Source organism: Zootoca vivipara, chromosome 12 (genome assembly GCF_963506605.1).
Source record: "Zootoca vivipara chromosome 12, rZooViv1.1, whole genome shotgun sequence".
In the NCBI taxonomy this organism is placed as follows: Eukaryota; Metazoa; Chordata; class Lepidosauria; order Squamata; family Lacertidae; genus Zootoca; species Zootoca vivipara.
Window position 1 is genome coordinate 50,961,849 of NC_083287.1, and position 20,113 is coordinate 50,981,961.

Below are 20,113 nucleotides of genomic sequence, written 5' to 3' on the forward strand. Positions count from 1 at the left end.
GCCATTTTGGGGCTAGGCGGCTTGAAAGCCGTATTTTTCAATACAAATTTTTGGTTCCTGAGATTCTGTTTGTGCAGATAAAATACCACAGATAGGCGCCTTTCTTAGCCTCTCTCTTTACCCACATATATGAGACTGGCTGCATCCCAAGGGAACGGGGAACAGCCATAATAGTTCCATTCTATAAAAAGGACAATAGAGGGGACCCATCAAATTATTGGCCAATTAGCTTACTAAGTGTGATTAGTAAACTTTACACAAAGCACCTACTTAAAAAGTTTACTGAATGGTTAGAAAATGAAGACATTCTGGCAACAGAACAAGTGGGCTTTAGACCCGCCTTTGTAGATCTAAAAGCAGCCTTCGACACAGTCCCCAGAACTAGACTCTGCGATAAACTTCAGCGTACCACCATAGACAGAAGGCTTCTGTTTTTAATCCAGGCAGTTCACGCAAATGCGGCTCTTAAGAGTCAAGTGTAGCCACCTAACAGACCCCATTAAAACCTTTAAGGGAGTCAGGCAAGGGTGCCCCTTGGCCCCCCTTCTATTTAATTTCTATTTTAACAACATAGTAACAGCTCTCAATAACCTAGAATTCCACACCCCCCCCCCCGAAGATAGCGAATCAGCATATTACGGTTTTGCTATACGCTGATGATGCGGTAATTCTATCTAGAACCCCTATTGGGCTCAAAAGAGCATTAAGAAAGCTTGCAGCCTACTGTGAATGTCTTAAAATTAACTACCAAAAGACCAAGATCCTCATTTGTGGGGAAAAACCAAAGCTTAGAAGCTGGGAACTCCATGGCCATAAACTAGAACAAGTCTCAAACTATAAGTATTTAGGTATGGTGGTCCAGGCTTCAGGATCCAACAAACTACACATAAAGTTCATTGGGAGCTCCGGAGGGGACGGGGGGGACGGGGGGGGGACTGCAAATTGTATCCTTAAATTTTTCAGAACTCAGGGGAGCATTTTCGTCCCCACAGCATTAAAATTATATATAAGGCCAAAATATTGGCACAGCTCCTTTACGGATCCTTTCTGGGCCTGCTATCCTCTGCTGCATTCTCCCCCCTTGAGAGAATTCAATCCAAACTTCTTAGAGCCCTTCTACAAGTCCCCAGATGTGTCTCAAACGCATGGGTCAGACTAGAAACGGGGATGATGAGAGTCGAGGCTCATATCAGCCTAATGTCAATATATAAATGGCTGACACTGAAACTGCTCCCCCGTGGTACAGCTCCACTGATCCTTTGCGACCAGTTCCAGTCAGGCCGGCAGACAGCAGTCCTGAACATTCTTCACAAACTGGGCTTTGCCCCTCAATCCCTTTCAAGTCTGGGCTTGGGCCAAGCAAAAGCTACGGGCAGGCAAAGAATTTTAGACACACTGAGAGACAATAGGACTGCCTAAGGTGCCCCGACTATAAAATTCTAGAAACCGAGAGATATGTTGCTGCACCGGCAGCATATCTCTATTTTCTTGTATCCAAAAATGCAAGAAGGGCCTTTACCCTTGCCAGAAGCTCGGCTCTGCCCTCCCCCCTCCTGGAAGGATCCTTCAAAAAAAAAAGTCCCATATGCCCAGAGACTTTGTGCCTCCCCATTGGGGGATATTGTTGTTGTTGTTTAGTCGTGTCCGACTCTTCGTGACCCCATGGACCATAGCACGCCAGGCACTCCTGTCTTCCACAGTTTGGTCAAACTCATGTTCGTAGCTTCGAGAACACTGTCCAACCATCTCGCCCTCTGTCGTCCCCTTCTCCTTGTGCCCTCAATCTTTCCCAACATCAGGGTCTTTTCCAAGGATTCTTCTCTTCTCATGAAGTGGCCAAAGTATTGGAGCCTCAGCTTCACGATCTGTCCTTCCAGGGAGCACTCAGGGCTGATTTCCTTCAGAATGGATAGGTTTGATCTTCTTGCAGTCCATGGGACTCTCAAGAGTCTCCTCCAGCACCATAATTCAAAAGCATCAATTCTTCGGCATCAATTGGGGGATATAGGAAGCCCCAAGCATCTATTTTTTACATGTCCTCTCTAAAATGAGGCACGTAGAGATACTATTGACCACTTCCTGAAGAGGCTTGCTGACTTCCCGGAAAAACACAAATCTGATCTCGTCCTTTTAGGTAAAGATCATAAGACGTCCCAGATGGTCGCCAGATTCTGTCTACAGATCTGTAGGCGCAGACCATCGCCCGATACAAATTAGTCCGTCAAGAAAATCCCCATGGGTGACTCTGGGCCAATTTTCTATGGTAGTTTTTCCTAAAGTTTTTATGTGATTATGCGTTTAGCGCATTTTTTTAACATGTAAGCCATTGCTGTATATTGTTTTAAATGTCTGCTTTGCTTTTGGGAGTGCAGTCCCATTATGTGTTTTACAAGCTATTATTATTATTATTATTATTATTATTATTATTATTACTACTACTACTACTATTATTATTACCATTCTAGAGGGTGTGTTGCTGGTGTGTGAAAACAGGCAAGATCCAAGGATCCCCAGACATGCACCTCCAGGTGAAGAAGACATCCAGTGCCATCCTAGCGCCTGGCCATGTTCACTGGGTCGCAAGTGGCTGATAGCCAGGTGCAAAATGCGCTTGATGCCCGGCGAATTTTAAACACTGGGTGCGCCACCAAGGAATGTGTGGAACTGTCCCTCCACGTGAGGCATTTCTGGAGCAGAGAGCCTGTCTCCACCACAAAGCACAGCTGGACCCAAGCTACCAAAACACAGTTGTAGGACAAGGTGGGGGAGCTGTGGCCCTCCAGGTGTTGTTGGGCTTTAGCTTCTGCCATCGCTGGACAATGACCATGCTGCATGGAACTGATGGGAGCCAGAGTCCAACCGCAGCAGGAGTCCAACAACATCTGGAGCAGCTACAGGATTTAGGCCCTGAGTCTACGTTTGCTCACTTTCAATGGTACCCGGGTCAGCTTTCAGGATATCCCAAGCAAACCTTTATATTTCCGCCATGTCGACCGACTTTAGAGAGCACCTGTGTGCAGCCCCAACGATCCAGCATGCCAAAAAGGAAAACCTCCCCAAGCTAAGTTGCTTTTTAAAAAACAACAACACACATAGTATTATTGCTTCCTCTCCAAGCTTGTCAAAATATTCAGTTACACAAGAGCTGATCAGAAGCTCAAAGGCATCCAGGGGGGAGAGAGAGAGAGAGAGAGAGAGAGAGAGAGAGAGAGAGAGAGAGAGAGAGGAGAGAGAGAGAGAGAGAGAGAACAAGAACTTCCATCCAGTTAAGCTGACCGTGACTGGCTTGTCAGAAAGCTATTTAAAAAAGAAAAAGCAGCAGCACCTGAAAGGGCTTAAGTTTCAAACTCTGCCCAGTAACTTCCCAGCAGCTCTCCCATTTGCTTTGGTTACAGATTATAGAGGATCATCCATCAAGCAACTGGACACATGATAATCCATGAACAAATGCAAAGGCAAGGCAAGTGTCCAGAATTGGGAGTGGTGCAAAATATTCAACACGTCAACTGACTCATGTCACTCAGGCCTGGGAGCGGGTCTCGTTTTTCTCATCCTTAGTCACAGAACACACTCCGTGGGCCTTCAAAGCCTCTTGAGATTAACCACAGTGCAACACACCTCTAGCGCACCAGGGCAACCTTTGAAGACCGTGGAGGAGTTTGCAGGTGGTACAGAGGGCATTACCTGGATGCTCAACAGAGATTGCTCACCTGCAGCACTTTACACAGGGACACAGGGTGCTGTCTTCATCTGAGTCAGACCTTTGGACCACCTAGGTCACGACTGTTTACACTGGCTGCCAGCAGCTCTTTGGGGTTTCAAGCAGCGAGTTTTGCCCGGTCCTACCCGGAAATACTGGGGATTGAACCTAGAACTTCCTGCATGCATGGCAGCTTCTCAACTGGGCTGTCTTCCACAGCAAACAAAAGTTCCCGAGCCAAATCTCCCCTAAACCCTTGCCAAAGAAGCTTGGGGAAAATGTTGCTCATGGCAAGAAGCCCAGTGTTAAGGAAGGGAAGTCCCTTCCAGGTTTGCTTCAGATGGTGGGTAATCTCCCCTTACCCTGTTTAGGGCTGGGCGAGATATCAATATATCATCCAAAACTGGTTTGAAGTCCATAGTGTGATCGATTTCATAGTTTCTGACCTGGCAATGTATCGTGAATCATGATGTGTTTGGGGCTGGGTGATATATCGTCCAAAAACCAGTTTCAAGTCCATATCATGATATTGGTTTCATAATTTTTGACTGGACAATATAGTGTGAATCATGGTATGTGTGTGCTCTGCAAAAATCACAATTTGGGGGAAACCGTGAAGCAAGCCAATGCCTCTACATAGCTCCATCCTTATTTCAGACATTGCAATATATCAGTATACTGCAAAGTTTAGCTGGTGATATATCGTGAAAACCAGATATTGCCCAGTCCTACTTTATCTCTGATGTGGGGAACTGAACTGGGCCAATTGGCCAGGTCCTTGATTTCCCCCACCCACCGAAGGCCAACTTTGGTAGTTGATTGGCGGCAACTGCAAAGCCTTTTTGAAGTCCACTTGCAGGTGTGGCTGGGATCCAAACTGCACCTGAAGGATGGAAGGCTTCCGGGTTCAGCGCCAGCGCCGATCGGCGGGGTTTCGTCTCGTCTCCGAGACGGCCCGTCCCTGCTAGGAGTGGGGAGGGCAGCGAGAGCGACGCTGCGCCCCTTAGAACCTCGGGAAGGGCGTCCCGGGGGCAATTTGCTCGGCACAGCCCCAATCCGGACTCCCCAACTCTTCGGTTAGCTCTAATAAGAGCTCCGGAGCAAGGAGGGTAGAAGTCGCGGGGGCCATTTTGAGCGGCAACGTTATTCTAGCAGGGAGAAGCTTCAAGCCGAAGGCGGAGAGCGCTGGATTCTTCCGAAAATAAAACGATTGGAAAAGACTGTAAGTAACCTCACGATTTGGATTATAAAACAATTTGGATCTGGGAGAGAGGGGAGAAAAGAGGAAGCCACCACCCCCCCCCACGGCAACAAAAGAGACAGTAAATAGAAACCCGAAGCCATAAACAGAAGATTTGCAATTCAAAAGGATCCCTCAAAGGCATCAAAGAGAATCTCCCCTTTGATGCAGGGTGAGAAGGGGAGAGAGACTGTGGTTTATGACTGCCCTGCAGCAAGAGGTAAAGACTGAGAAAAATCTTTCTTTTCCTGGGAGCCGGCAGCCCAGACAACCCAGTGAGTTGATCAGGATTTATGAGTCAATTTTTATTTTACTTTGTATTTCTGGACTTTGTGGAATTTCTTTTTTGATTTAAATGTTTGTGAAATGTGAGTTCGAACTTTATTGTTAATAAGACTTGAAGAATGCAGCCAGCTTGTTAAAATGGAGTCGAGAAAATAAACTGTGATCATATTCCACCCCACGTGACAAGTTTTGACCTTGGCAGGATTGAATTATGTCAACAAAAAAGTGTTCCCCTGAGTTCCAGCGGTCTGTTTTGACCTTAATGTGGGAAACAAGAATAGAGCTATGTCAAGAGGAGACACGACGGCAAGAGTTACAGCAAAAATTTCAGATGGTGATGGCAGAATATGATTTTTTAGGAGATGAAGCTTTTGACACTGAAAAAGATGAATGTGAGAATGACAATGATGATGACCGTGATTTGGAAGGAAAAGATGAAGATGAGGACTGTGATGATTCAACACAAAATGAAGCACACCACGAAAAAAATGATGACTTTACTCTACAAAAAGTTGGATGGAGTGCCCTGCTTTTGAGGGGGGCACGATTGGTATTATTGGAACTCCAGAACGCCCACAGGGAAGAAGGAAAAAATATGCAGAGAAGAGAAGAAATTCAGGGGTCCTGTATGGTGGCCTGGATGGCAAAAGACTGTAAACAGGGGGTGGGGTGAAGGGAAAGTGATGTTGTGACTATATGGATGGATTAACAGGTTTATAACTGGTCTGCTGATTATGGAATTTGCTGGATTGGGGGGGTGGAGCCGGTAATCGGGGAGGTAAGGTTAAATTGAGAATAGTTATAGTTTTAAAAGTGAATGGATTTTGGAAAATGTGAAAATATGGAGGCTTATAGAGGGAGAAAAAATTAGGCACGGGAAGATAAAATGGGAGTTTGATTTTTCAGTGATTTGAATATTAGATGAAAATGTTAACAATTGATTTATAAGTTGTATAAGATACAAAGGTGTATTTTTATAAAGTAAGAAACTGTTGCAGATGATAAAAAAGGGATGAAAACCGGGGAAGGGGGGGGAGGGGAAGCCCACAAAATATGGTTTTACAATCATGAATGTAAGAAAAAAATTTCTGTTTTGTATTGTTTTTTTTCTCTTTTTTTGCCCTTTCTTTTTTTTCTTTTTTCCTATTTCTATTTTTCTCTTTTTTTGGTATGACAATAGATGGTTGGATGGATGGCCTCCTGCGTACTGCCCTGGTTTGCTGGAGCTCCCTGGTGGCAGGGGGGGGCTTTGGGGTCAGGGGAGGGGGAGGAGGACAGAAATCCAAGCATAAAATGGACCATCTCTGACTGTTCACATACATGGGATACTTCTGTGGCAGGGGAGGACCCATGTGGGTGGGTAGGAAGGAGGTGGAAAAGGTGTTTATGTATGTACCGTTTTTTTTGTTTTTTTGTATTCTGTAAAATTAATAAAAAGTATGTTTTTTTAAAAAAAAAACTGCACCTGAAAGTGAATTTCAAAGGAACTCACAGTGATCCCCCTTAAAGATGCCCCTGTCCAAGAAAGCACACCTTCAAAGGCACTTGTTGACAGCGTCAATCAGCTGGCTGCAACTGACAGCAAGCTTGCAAAGGAAGGATCGGGTGCTCGCTTCAAGCTCCTAGTCATTCCTTTGTAGCCACGTCCTTGCCTGCTGAGAATCTGTTGTTGGGTTAGGGGCAGGTGGCCACGGTTTGGGGAAAACAACCTGGTGGGCCAGTTGGACCCAGACTAGGCCTAATTACACCCACAGGCCCAGCAAGATTTAATTGATTAAATTTGACGCCGCTCTGAACTTTTACGCATTATTTCATTTGCTGCTGCAGTTTTTGTTGTTGTTCTCTTTTAAATTGAATTATTTTTATTGTGAAAGACATTTGCTATTCTTTGTTTCGTGACGTGAACTGCCTTGAGAAGGCCAAATAGCCCTCAAAGACAGCAAACAAATACCTAAATCCCCCCCCTTTAAATACCCTGAACTCCTGTAGGAGGCCAAGCAACTAGCTAATGCAAGATGCTATAAGGCGTATTGGGTCCTACACACCGACACCTTTAAGCTTGTAGTAGGTAGAACTTATACTTCTCCTGCCCTTGAAGGCTTGAGGGAGGATGGTGAAACCAGTACATTTTTAAAAGGGTAAAAAAAAAAGCAAATGTGGCTTAATCTTTGAAAATGTTGAGACAAGAAAGCCACATTTACTCCATAAACTTATATTTTAAAAGAAAGGAGAGTGTTTAAATTAACACTCATCTGCAGGGTCTAATGTCTCTCTCTGTCCCTCCCTCTCACACACAAACACGTCAGAAGGTCCCAGCCGATGCACTACTTTAACAGCTTGATCTGTTCTTCCCTCTCAAAACATACGATAACTAAGGGGGAAGGCAGTCTCCACTCCAGAAAGAACCTCCCTTCTCACTCTGCCAATAAGCTGGGCGCCAAATTTGGACAGATGTACTAAAGGCATTTGCCCTGCCTCCATGCCATGGCTCTAATGGTACTGGGCTGCTTTTCTACTAAAGGTGTGAGCTATGACTCAGGCCTTCCGCTGCACAGGCCCCGAACAATCGTTTTATTGTGCTAACTTGGATAAGCTGCTTGGAGCTTATTTCTTCCACAAAGTCTTGAAACTCCTCTTCCGATTCAGCTCCACCTCTAAGCAGGCAAGCAGATGCACCACAAGAACAATGTCTGTTTGGAGCTGGTCCGCAAGGGGAAAAAATGTCTCTATACGGTGACAGCTGTCTTTGGGGGCAACCGTGCATTGAAAACCTAACACATAAACCTGGCAATCGTGAATGTAACTGGCAGTACTTCTCAGCATGCAAAAAGCTGGGAGAGGGGGAATCCAGAAATGATCAAAAGAATGGCCTGAGCGGTGGAAAATGAGAGGGTGGAAACACCTTCAAGTTTCAGAAATGCATTATTTCACAGAATTACTGGTTATTTTGCAATGCAGGTTGTAGTCCAGGCGTCGGCAAATTTTTCTGTCCATGGGCCGGAGGATTCCCACGGACTATCATCTGTGGGCCAGACATGGGCTGCACAGGCGCAGAAGCAATTTCCGGTGGCGCTGCGGACATTTTGGAAATGGGCAGCCAGCACCGAAAATCGCTTCTGTGCAGCCGCAGACATGCGCAGAAGCGATTTCTGGCGCTGTGGACATTTTGGAAATGGGCAGCGCAGCACCAGAAATCGCTTCTGCGGCTGCGTAGACGCATTTTCCGGCGCTGCTTGGCAATTCCCCACGCCGCACCGCCTCACACACACAAAAAAGGAACAGACGAGAAGCACAACATAAGAGAGCGAGTTATAAATGTAGTAAGAGATCCACCTGTGGATTTGTCCGTTTTTATGCAGGTATTCCAGTCCTTCCAGCACCTCCTTCAGGATCGTGGCTATCACAGGTTCATCCAGCACTCCGCTCTTGTGTTCTCCTTTTGACACAATGTGCTTAATAACATCCAGAACAGACCCTATATGGAAGGGAAGAAACGTGTTAGTAAAATTGCGGGAGGGGGGAAGCGCTTGGTTACACCACAAGTTATCTCAAGATATTCATCTTCTCATTTGCGTCCAGCTTCACGTGGTTGATAGGGAATGGGTGACTCGTAAGCCACCTAATGATATTTGCACCTCGCTCAATGAATGCTCTTGAACGCCTTTTGATGGGCTTACCTCTTTTGTCCCTAGCCCTGAGAGAGAGAAAGCCCCCACGGAACAGAGTTTCTGCACGGCTGCCAGTTTGCATTGGCAAGTCCTGTTAAGTTACTTGTGTCATGGCTCAGTTCCAGAACATCAGTGAAACCATAGTTCAAGGAAGCTTTGCCTGAGGTTTGGTGTAATTTCTGAACAGATGAACAGCTTGCAGTTAGCTGGGAAGCCGGATTCAGAAACCATGTAGGTTGGCAAAACTGTGGCCTATGCCAAGTGTGGTTTGTTCTGTTCGAACATCCTGCCAAGCCAGTGTTCCAGCCATTGCTCTGCCTCCCAATTATTGAATGCTGAATGCAGGAATGGCTGAGAAGAAAGGCAAATAAGCAGCTCCAAACCATGATCAGCCTGTTGTATGTGCTCAAACCATAGTTTGAGTGCTGAACGATGGGAGTATATAAACTAAAAGGTAAAGGTAAAGGACCCCTGCCAATTAAGTCCAGTCGCGTACGACTTTGGGGTTGCGGCACTCATCTCGCTTTGCTGGCCGAGGGAGCCGGTGTTTGTCCGCAGACAGTTTTTCCGGGTCATGTGGCCAGCATGACTAAGCCGCTTCTGGCGAAACCAGAGCAGTGCACGGAAACACCATTTAACTTCGCACCAGAGCGATACCTATTTATCTACTTGCACTGTTTCACGTGCTTTCGAACTGCTAGGTTGGCAGGAGCTGGGACCGAGCAACGGGAGCACACCCCATCACGGGGATTCGAACTGTCGACCTTCTGATCGGCAAGCCCAGAGGCTCAGTGGTTTTGACCACAGCGCCAGCCCCGTCCCTCTGTATATAAACTACTGCTTGCTGTATTTTTGCATTGCCAGCATTTGGACATTTGAGTTTAACTATGGTTTAGCCTTGTAAGTATGATCCCATCACAGGTGTGTGCACATACCCAAGTGTGAGAGCAAGGGTATTAAACTACGGTTTGGACATGATGCTAAACATGAAAGCTTAGCTTTCCCTTGAACTGTAGTGGCTGGACCACACTATCGAAAGAGTAAAAGGAGCAAGGAAGGGCTGTTAGAAAGGAAAGCAGGGGTGGAGAACTTGTGGCTCTCCAGCTATTGTGGGATTCTCAGCTCCCATCAGCTGAACCTAGCACAGCTCATGGGCAGGTATTTTTGGAACTGGGTATCCCACAATCCCTGGCGTGCTATGGTCCATGGGGTCACGAAGAGTCGGACACGACTAAACGACTAAACAACAACATCCCACAATACCTGCAGAAGCACCAGCTCTGCAGCCCTCCAAGTAAAGCATCTTGCATGAGACATTTAAGCAGGTAGATTTAGGGCTGAGCTACCAGTTCTGCCCAGCACCTCCCATCTCTCTCTCTCTTTCTTTCTTTCTTTCTTTCTCTTTCTCTCTCTCTCTCTTTCACTTGCATGCAACTTATGTGACGATGCTACTAAATCAAAATGTCAGCAACAGTAATTTGTGGAAAGGATTTAGGAAATCCAGTCACCAAAGCGTGCCAAGAGCTGGTCCTAATCTAACTTTTAATATATATATATTTTAAAAGGTCATTAAAAAACCTTAGGGTGCTTATAGGCCTCAGATATTGCGGCAGCAATTTAATTTGGAATAAAAGTTACAGAGAGTTCACTGTGCTTAGCCTGGGGATTAACATTGCACGGTGGGGGAGACTGCCTGCCCAGGCTTGTTTCGGGGAGTTTCAAAAGCCTGGAATCCTTAAGACTTACCCCCATTGAAAATTAAGTTTAAACAGTATTTATTTTGGATTGCCGATAAATCCAGAATGACAGTTAGCACCACTAAGACCCGATAAACATGTATGCAGGAAGGGGAGGTGGCTCAGTCTGGAACCAACCCGGCCTCCTCCTAAAATTTCTCCCTTGAGGTGATTTTTTTCCTACCTCCTTTTGACTGCTGAGGAATTCCTGCATATCCTCAACCAAAACCCAGAGCACCACATAGCATTTTAGGCTTCGCACTGAGGTTGCGTGTACACACACACACACACACACACACACACACACACAATTTTAAAATACACCTGAAGCACATTATTTCCCTCCCAGAATTCTGGGCACTGTAGTTTGCCCTTCACAGCAACTATAATTCCCAGCAACTCTTAACAAACTACAGTGCCCCGGATTACTTGGTTGTGAGGTAATGTGTTTCAAAGGTATGGCATAGACAAGACTGCCTTAGTGCTTTCACATAAGCACCTACACACACCCTTGACCCCCACACCCCAAGATATTCTCTTCCTCCAGCGGGGGGAAGAGAGATATATGGGAGCACACTGTATTTAAGCAGGAAAACTCCATCTAATGCAGGCATCCCCAAACTGCGGCCCTCCAGATGTTTTGACCTACAACTCCCATGATCCCTAGCTAACAGGACCAGTGGTCGGGGAAGATGGGGATTGTAGTCCAAAACATCTGGAGGGCCAAAGTTTGGGGATGCCTGATCTAATGCCTTGCTTGGGAGGAGGCTCTGAAATCACCCCATACTTAGAATGACCAACAGCTCCTCAGGTTGGTGAGCTAGGAGCAAGCCTGGTATAATGAACTATGCTGGGCTTAGAGCAGGCATCCCCAAACTTCGGCCCTCCAAATGTTTTGGACTACAACTCCCATCTTCCCCGACCACTGGTCCTGCTAGCTAGGGATCATGGGAGTTGTAGGCCAAAACATCAGGAGGGCTGCAGTTTGGGGATGCCTGGCTTAGAGCAACAATATCTGGGTACAAATTCTTGCCCAGCCATGAAGGCTGGCAGGGGACACAGGGCTAAGTCACTACTGTATTTCTAATCCCAACCTGCCTCCCAGGATTGTCGAGAGGATGAATATGGGATAAATCCCACGTTGAACTTCCTGAAGGAGGAAGAGGGTTCAACTATCCACTGCACTAGTTGTCCCCAATCCGATGCCCTCCATGTGCTGTAGGACTACAACTCCCATCAGCGTCGTTGGCCATGCTCTTGATTGTTTTGGCTGCACTTTTTCTGAATCTTTAGCAACTCTGCAAAATGTCTTAAGCTGTTCTGAGTGTGTAGATCAAGGGCAGCCAACAAATGTAGGACTACAACTCCCATAAGCACCAGCCAGCACTCCCAATGGTCAAGGATAATGGGAGTTGTAGTCCAGGCATCCCCAAACTTCAGCCCTACAGATGTTTTGGACTACAATTCCCATCTTCCCCGACCACTGGTCCTGTTAGCTAGGGATCATGGGAGTTGTAGGCCAAAACATCTGGAGGGCCGCAGTTTGGGGATGCCTGTTGTAGTCCTACAGCATCTGGAGGGCAATATATACATAATTCTTAGCTGGAAGTAACAATAGCTAATTCACTACAAAGCAGCCTCTTGTGTTCCTGGTTCGAAATAAACCAGCCTCAACCCCTCAAAAATAATAGTTTCCAAAGAAGGTAATGCCTCAACCTTGCAAGAAGCAAATAAAGCAGGCATTATTAAAAGCATTTTAAAGGGGAGATACAAATATAGATTGAAGGGGAAGATAACCAAGGCATCCAAGGAAAATAATAGGTCATGTGATGCAGTGCTGGTATCAAGCCCAGCCTCTCCTAGGTATTTGGAAGCATCCAGGTTCAAGGCTAAGATGCTTAAGAAGTAATGGAAGCATCAGCAATAATGCTCCTTAGAGAAAAAGATTCAAAGGCACAAGCGAGGAGCAAAAGCCTCTGACATGTTCTTCACTGTTTGGGGGGAGCAGCCGACAAGATAATGGAATTTCAAAAAAGCCACCTCCTTGCCATGGCAAATGCCATGTGAATCACCAAGAGATAAATGTTTATGCCTCCAGGACCCACAATAACATCTGAAAAGGCATATTTATGCTGCCTCATGCATCACTGAAATTGCTAGTTAGCCTCCGGTTGCAGACATATGTTGGAAATAAAAACAGGGCAAGAGGCAGCGAGAAGGGTGTGTGTGTGTGTGTGTGTGTGTGTGTGTGTGTGTGTGTGTGTGTAGACCTAAGTGGGTATTCATGGACCACTCAGCAGGAAAGCACGTCGTGGGCAGAATGAGAAATGGGAGAGGCTAGAGACTCCCATCTCCTCCCAAAAAAGAATAGAAAAAAAAGAACTGTTTGGATTAGGATGTGCAAATGTTGAGACACAGCCATAGATGCAACAGGCACTGGTAGCTATAATGAATGAATGAATGAATGAATGAATGAATGAATGATCAGGATCCTGGCTTCCATACCTGCTTTTCACTAAGGCAACCCGCCCAGTTTAATATGCAAACAGCCTTGCAAAGGTGGATATTCTAGACATTATGTAGCCGCACCAAGACTCGCTCTCAAAAGCTCTTCTCATCTTCTCTCAATGAACTTCATCAAGCCCCCTTCAGCCCCCTTAATAATGCTCCTTGAAAGGTTGTTCATTTTCAGTGGTTCAATTATAGGCACTACAATGCTGTTAATCTGTGCAAAGCTATGCTTGAAATGGGTTTCTCCCTTCTAAAGCCAACCAACAGCAATGGATCAAGTTTCTGGCCCTCGTGAATTGTGATTATTTATTTATTTGTTAAAACTTCTTCCAGAACAGAATGGAGTGGCATTTCCAAAAAGTGAAAATGTAATGGGGATATAAGTACAAATTAAGCTATGTGGCTCAACGAACAGCCCTATCCAGCGAGTGTATTATAAAGCAGAACCTATGGCACCCCAGCTCAAGACATACTTCAGCTTAATTTTGTTGAGCCATTCTTTAACTTGTCCATATATTAATCAAGAGAAGCTTCACCTTTCCTGCCCTAGAGAGAGGGAGTTTTACAGAGTAGTTAAAATTCTTTTCCGAGTAGAGGAAGTGACACACCCTGAACACCCTGTGGGAAAGAGATGATCGCAGTTAACAAGACACACAGAGAAAGAAATGTGATTTAGAGAAAGTTATTAGACAGCCTGCAGACTGAGAGTGAAACATTGCTTTGGCGTTCAATGACTTCCTCCTTGGTTATGATGTCATCCACTAACTTGAAAGTTTCATAGAATCATAGACTTGTAGAAGCTTTCCTCAACTGGCAGAAGAATCTTCGTCGTGAAAGCTATTCTGGAAAACTAACCTGCTTATAAAACTCAGGAGGCATTCAGCTCCAAAGCTTTCGAACCCCCAAGACAACTCCCTTCCTCAAGCACTTTGCTGAAGGCTGCTTCACACGTAGCAAAAATCCTACACTTTGATGTAGGGAAATATGTAGTATAAAACTAATGTGTAGACTACTGCACTTAAACCTGCATACCAGTTACATACTATTTCCTATACAGATCACTTTTAAACCAGGAAATGTGCCGAGTTTTAAGTAGCTGATCTGAAGGAACTAATATTCAAGGATATCTGGGCTAGAATCTGAGTTGAGGGGATGGCTTGCAAGCCACATTCCCCAACCCCTTTGTTCGATGCAGGAGGTCCACAGCTTGAGCATCTCCAACAGCTGGCTGTCTAGCCTTTGGCTTGAAGACCACCAGGAGGGGAGAGCCTACCGACCCCTTCAGGTTAATCAGTCCATTGTCAGACTGCCCTACCATCAAGAAGTTGTCTGTAATGGACAAAGGTTCCTCAGCAGGCAAGTCAACGCAAAGTAGGGTGGGATGGAAGTGACCGGCTTGAACACAAATTCCAAAGAAATCAATTGGTGTTCCTCATTGCTAGGTGTAAGGGGGGGGGAGTACAGAGAACCGTCCCCATGCATCAGAAGTAGCTCCTCCCAAAGCAGCGATGGAAGTGAGGGCTCTGAGGAGGCTAGTGAGGGAATGGAGAGAGAGGGCCAGGGCTCCAGCAACATGAGAGACCCCCGGCCACACAGGAGTGAGGAAAGGGAGGGGGAGAAGGGAGAAAATGAAAGCCTGGAGCGTAGACCCCTTCCTCCGGTTCCAGAATTACGCAGGAAAAAGAGAGGGAGGAGATTCACTGTCCTGAGGCTATTATGTTGGAGAAGGTCATGTGTGGGGGGGGCAGTGCCGGATTCTGCATCGGACTGAGCAGACATGCTGTACATATCCAGCTCACTGTAAATAGCCTGCACTAATAAAAACTGTTTAAAGACAAGCATGTGGAGCGTTGTTACTCTAGAGTAGTCGCAAGATCCTCTGACACTAGGCATTAGAGTTTTACAGCAGGAGGGAGAAAGAGAGAGGGGGGAGAGAGAAACAGGCACAGAAAGAGAGAGAGAGGGAGAGAGAAACAGGCACAGAAAGAGAGAGAAATGAAAGACACAGTGTCATCACCCAAGAACCTTTCCCTTCCCTTCTTTTACCTCTCCCTCTTCAAATGCCAGGTAAAAGAGACTTAACGAGATAATTAAGGGAGAGGAAAAGGTCAATAAAGAGCTGATTTATGACACATGCTGGAAGAGCCTTGCATGCGTAAGTAAGAACTGCACTCTCTCCAAAGACAGGCAGCAACGTTCCTCAGAAAAGGGAGATGGAATCTGAAGTTGCTGCATGCGGAGAGGCTGCCAGCTCAACCTCGTGGGAATCTTGACAAATTGCAGCTACACCGAGGATCCCAAGCAGCAGGTCTGAAAACCAAAGCAGCAGCAACAGAAAAGAAAGAAAGAGGGTCCAAGAATAGGGCTGCCAACTGATTGAGGCATTTTCGCCAACTAGAACTTGTGCCTTTTAACAAATCAAGTTTAAATGCATACCAAGAAACAGGTGGTCTACCAAAAATAAAAAGTGGTTCTTGAAATCTCCACCCTCCCCTGCTTTCTTCATCCTTTAAAGGTGTGAAGAAAAGTCAGGTATGAAAGAGCATCAGGTCCCCTCACCCCAACCAGGTGAAAGAGATTCTCCCTCCTCAGTCACCTTCACTCAAGATTTTCTGGATTATCAAGTAATCTATTAATATTCCTGCTATTTTCACCAAGATGTCTCTGGCAGGGTTGAGTGGGTAGGTTTAGCTAGGGTATTATTAATGTCTGCAAGTGAACACAAGCCATCCTTTTAACTTCTACCCCCCAAAGAAAGGTAACTGGCCTAGATCCAAAGAGCATCTGGAGGAGCTGTGTTCAAACAGGGCTTTGCAACCTCTCCATTTCCTGCTAGAACCAACTGCTCTCTCCTCTGCCAAGAGCCATTCCGGAGGGTTAGGGGGCTGCTAGTGTCAGGGGTGGGTGGGAGGAGCAAGAACAGAAGTTCTGCTCAAATAAAGGTTTCTCGTATCATCTAGCTGTGGCCATGCACTGCATTCACACATTTCCAAATCACTTCCTGGTTAAGGTAAACCATACTTTATGACATCCAAATAGGTCAAACTTTGGCTCAAACCATATTTTGTTTCTAATTCTAGTTAGTAGGCAAGCTACAGATGTCAAAACAAACTATAGTGTGCCAAACCAGGAAGTGAGGGAACCTCCAAGTCTCGTGGTAAGTTTGCAGGCCTCAGGCATAACAATCATGATACCCAAGCTACGCTATGACTAGGGCTGGGTGATAGGTTCCTATATCGTCCAAAACCATCTTGTGATATCAGTTTCATAACTTTTGACCTGGCAATATGTTCTGAATCATGATATGTTTGTGTGCTATGCAAAAATGACAATGCAGGAAAAACTGTGAAGCCAGCCAATGCCTCTACATTGCTCCACCCTGTCTGAAATATCAGTATAACACGATGTTTAGCTAGTGATATATTGCGATGTTGAAAACCAGGTATCGTCCAACCCTTGCTATAGCTCTGCCATTAAACGCGAGTCAAGCAACTGTATTTGGGAATCACTTAGGATAAAATAAATAAGGTAAAGGTAAAGGGACCCCTGACCATTAGGTCCAGTCGTGACCGACTCTGGGGTTGCACGCTCATCTCGCATTATTGGCCGAGGGAGCTGGCGTACAGCTTCCAGGTCATGTGGCCAGCATGACAAAGCCGCTTCTGGCAAACCAGAGCAGCACATGGAAACGCCGTTTACCTTCCCGCTGTAGCGGTTCCTATTTATCTACTTGCATTTTGACGTGCTTTCGAACTGCTAGGTTGGCAGGAGCTGGGACCAAGCAACGGGAGCTTACCCCATCACAGGGATTCGAATAAATAAAATTGACAAATAAAATTATCAGATTATTATTTTTTAAAGATCTATTTAGATGCCTTTTTGAAAAAGGGTAGGCTATGTTTTATTTTAAAAAGTGGAAAATTTCTAATCAGTGTTAGGAAAAAAATACCTCTTTGAATGTTTTAAAAGTCCCTTTTACTAGACTGGAACCAAAACAACCTGAACACACACACACACACACAGGCACACCTAATAAACCTTATACTTACCTCCACTGAGAAGCTTCATCACTAACCAGAGTTCATCTTTCACTACGAAGGAAGTATAGTAAGATACAATGTTCGGATGATGGCACTGGCTCATAGCTTGAATTTCTTTCTAAAGAAGGGGGGGAGAGAGAAAGAGAAAATTGCTGTTACTATTGCTGTTGTTTTAAAAAAACCATGTGCTGAGTGCTCTATGCAGAAGTGGTGGAGTGCCCAATTTTGGGGCAGAGTGCTTAAGACGCATGTAAGATGAACCCAGTCATGGCAAGCAAGTGAAGGGGTCACGAAGTGGCCATAAGAGCTGAGCTGAGCTGAGGAGTTAGCACAAAACACAAGACACAGCCCTTGCTACTACACTGCAGGGTTGTCTCCAAACTCCCAGCATCCCTCGCTCGCAGAACCAGTCGTCAGGGATGATAGGAACTGTAGCCCCAAAACAGCTGGGAGACCCAAGTTTGGGAAACCCTGCTCTAGTGCTCCAGGTTACAGGCAGGCTGCTGCATGTCTGAAGGCTCAACAGTGTTTTAGAAAAGGATCCCCGTATGTAGAAAAACTAGTATATTAAGAAGCATAGGAGCCAACTCCTAGGGTAGGGTTGCCATATTTCAAAAAGCGAAAACCCGGACAGCAAAGTTGTTGAGCCTTTCTTTCTTTTTTTTGGCAAAGCTGTTGAGCTTCTTGTCAAAATTGCAAGAAATGCCATACAATGCCAGACACTGATGGTCGAATCCCAGCTGTGTCTGGGAAATTCCAGATGTATGGCAACCCTATTATATAAACTGAAGAAGAAAATTCATCTGAAGGTGGAGAAATCTGGATGAAGACTGCAAGTCGAGAGGAACAGAGACAGAATCCTTTCAGATTCAGCCTGATGCTATGCACAATCTGTAGGGGTGGTATTTTAAGGCACCGAGAGGAACAGCAGCACAAGGCCCACCTGCTTGAATGAGCTTTTCCTCAGAATTCTAGAAGAACATATGAGATTATGCATATTTAAATTACGCTCATTTGGAAATTTTTTTTGGGGGGGGGCTGCAACAAAGTGTTGCAGTGTACAGTGCTGCTGTGCAAGAGGCCAGCCAGCCATGCCTATCACCCAAATACTCCATTGCATTTCCCCATCTCCCCCTTCCAGTATCCCATTTCATTCATATCCCCATATTAGGTAAAGGTAAAGGGACCCCTGACCATTAGGTCCAGTCGTGACCGACTCTGGGGTTGCGCGCTCATCTCGCATTATTGGCCGAGGGAGCCGGCGTATAGCTTCCAGGTCATGTGGCCAGCATGACAAAGCCGCTTCTGGCAAACCAGAGCAGCACATGGAAACGCCGTTTACCTTCCCGCTGTAGCGGTTCCTATTTATCTACTTGCATTTTGACGTGCTTTCGCACTGCTAGGTTGGCAGGAGCTGGGACCAAGCAACGGGAGCTCACCCTGTCACAGGAATTCGAACCGCTGACCTTCTGATCAGCAAGCCCTAGGCTCAGTGGTTTAGCCCACAGCGCCACCTGGGTCCCTATCCCCATATTAGATCCCCCTTTAACGAAATACTGTATTTTTCCGTCTGTAAGAAGCCCCCATGTATAAGACACCCCCTATTTGGGGGGGACTCAGATTTAAGAAAATTGCGGGGGGGGATGTATCCGTGTATAAGATGCCCCCTAATTTCTGACATCATTTTTAGGGGGGGGGACTTAGTCCTATACATGGAAAAATATGGTACTTCTGCAAATCTTGCCTTTCCATCTCCTCACATGCAAACACCTCCTTCATGTGCAAGAGCCATTTTGGCTCCATAAAGAGAAGCGCCTGCCAAGAACTAAGGTTGCTATTAACATATACGATGTATGGTGCTTGATTTCTTTGTGATACTGTTCTCTTTTATTGGGTTGTGGGGTTTTTTTTTACTCTTTCCATTCAATTTTCCTTTGAGGTGCTAAAAACATAGAAGAAGCGGAATTTAAAACAAAACAAGCAAGGTTGTTTACGAAACAAAACCTATACGATAAAATAATGATAAAAATAATAATATACACAGATTTACCACCAAGGATTTATACTAAGAGTCATGGCTGGGAACGCCCGTGTGAACTGGTGAGCTTTTAACCAGCCAGTGAGACACCTCCTCTACAAATGCCAACAGTATGTCTTTTCAGAGACGTTGGTGATGTACTGCAACCAGGGACCTGGCCTGTACCTTTAAAGCAGTATAATGCAACTTATACTGCTTTAACAGGTTTACCACTTTGCCATCAACAGGTTTACCACTCCTATACATAAGGGTCTGGCTCTTCTGTTTCAAGTGTATCTGAAGAAGTGTGCATGCACACGAAAGCTCATACCAAAATAAAAACTTAGTTGGTCTTTAAGGTGCTACTGAAGGAATTTTTTTATTAATGCAACTTAAAACACTCATCGCTTCACCCAAAGGATTCTGGGAAGCGTAGTTTGCTCAAGGTACTGAGAGTTGGGGAGTTAACTCCCCCATTCCCCTCAAAGGGCTACAGTTCCCAGAATTCCCTGGGAACAATTCCCAGACTCTTAAACCACTCTGGGAATTGTAGCTCCGTGAGGGGAGTTGGGGAGTCTCCAAATAACTCTCAGCACAAATCTCCCCACCTTTAACAAACTACATTTCCCACAATCCCATGGTCACCAGCATTTTTGGGTCCATGGGCATGTTTGTAAACCAGAGGCGCTGTTGTGTGTGCCACGCATGCGCACCTTCAACCAAGCACACACCACAACCTATTTGCTTCTTCCAGGCCTGATTTCTTCGACGGTGGGAGGGATGACCACAAACTCCGGCACAAGCTTCTCAGTGGAAAGGAAAGAGATGCATGAAACAACCTTGAATAATTGACAGATCACAGCTAGGTTGACAGAAGAAGGGGGGGGAAGTACTGTGGCTATTAGGAAGGAAGAGG

The 20,113-nt window shown here is 45.6% G+C and overlaps 1 protein-coding gene across 2 annotated transcripts in view; it reads right to left on the reverse strand.

Annotated features, from left to right (window-relative positions):
* Positions 1-20,113, reverse strand: part of OXSR1 (oxidative stress responsive kinase 1) — a 90,068-nt gene that overhangs the window by 39,270 nt on the left and 30,685 nt on the right. The window contains exons 3-4 of one of the 2 annotated variants that reach the window (XM_035128996.2): positions 17,190-17,298; positions 8,559-8,700 (exon numbers count right to left, since the gene is read on the reverse strand). In XM_035128996.2, the coding sequence (XP_034984887.2) occupies positions 8,559-8,700; positions 17,190-17,298 (251 nt within the window). The remainder of the gene's footprint in view (positions 1-8,558; positions 8,701-17,189; positions 17,299-20,113) is intronic. The other variant, XM_060280927.1, reaches the window with a different exon arrangement.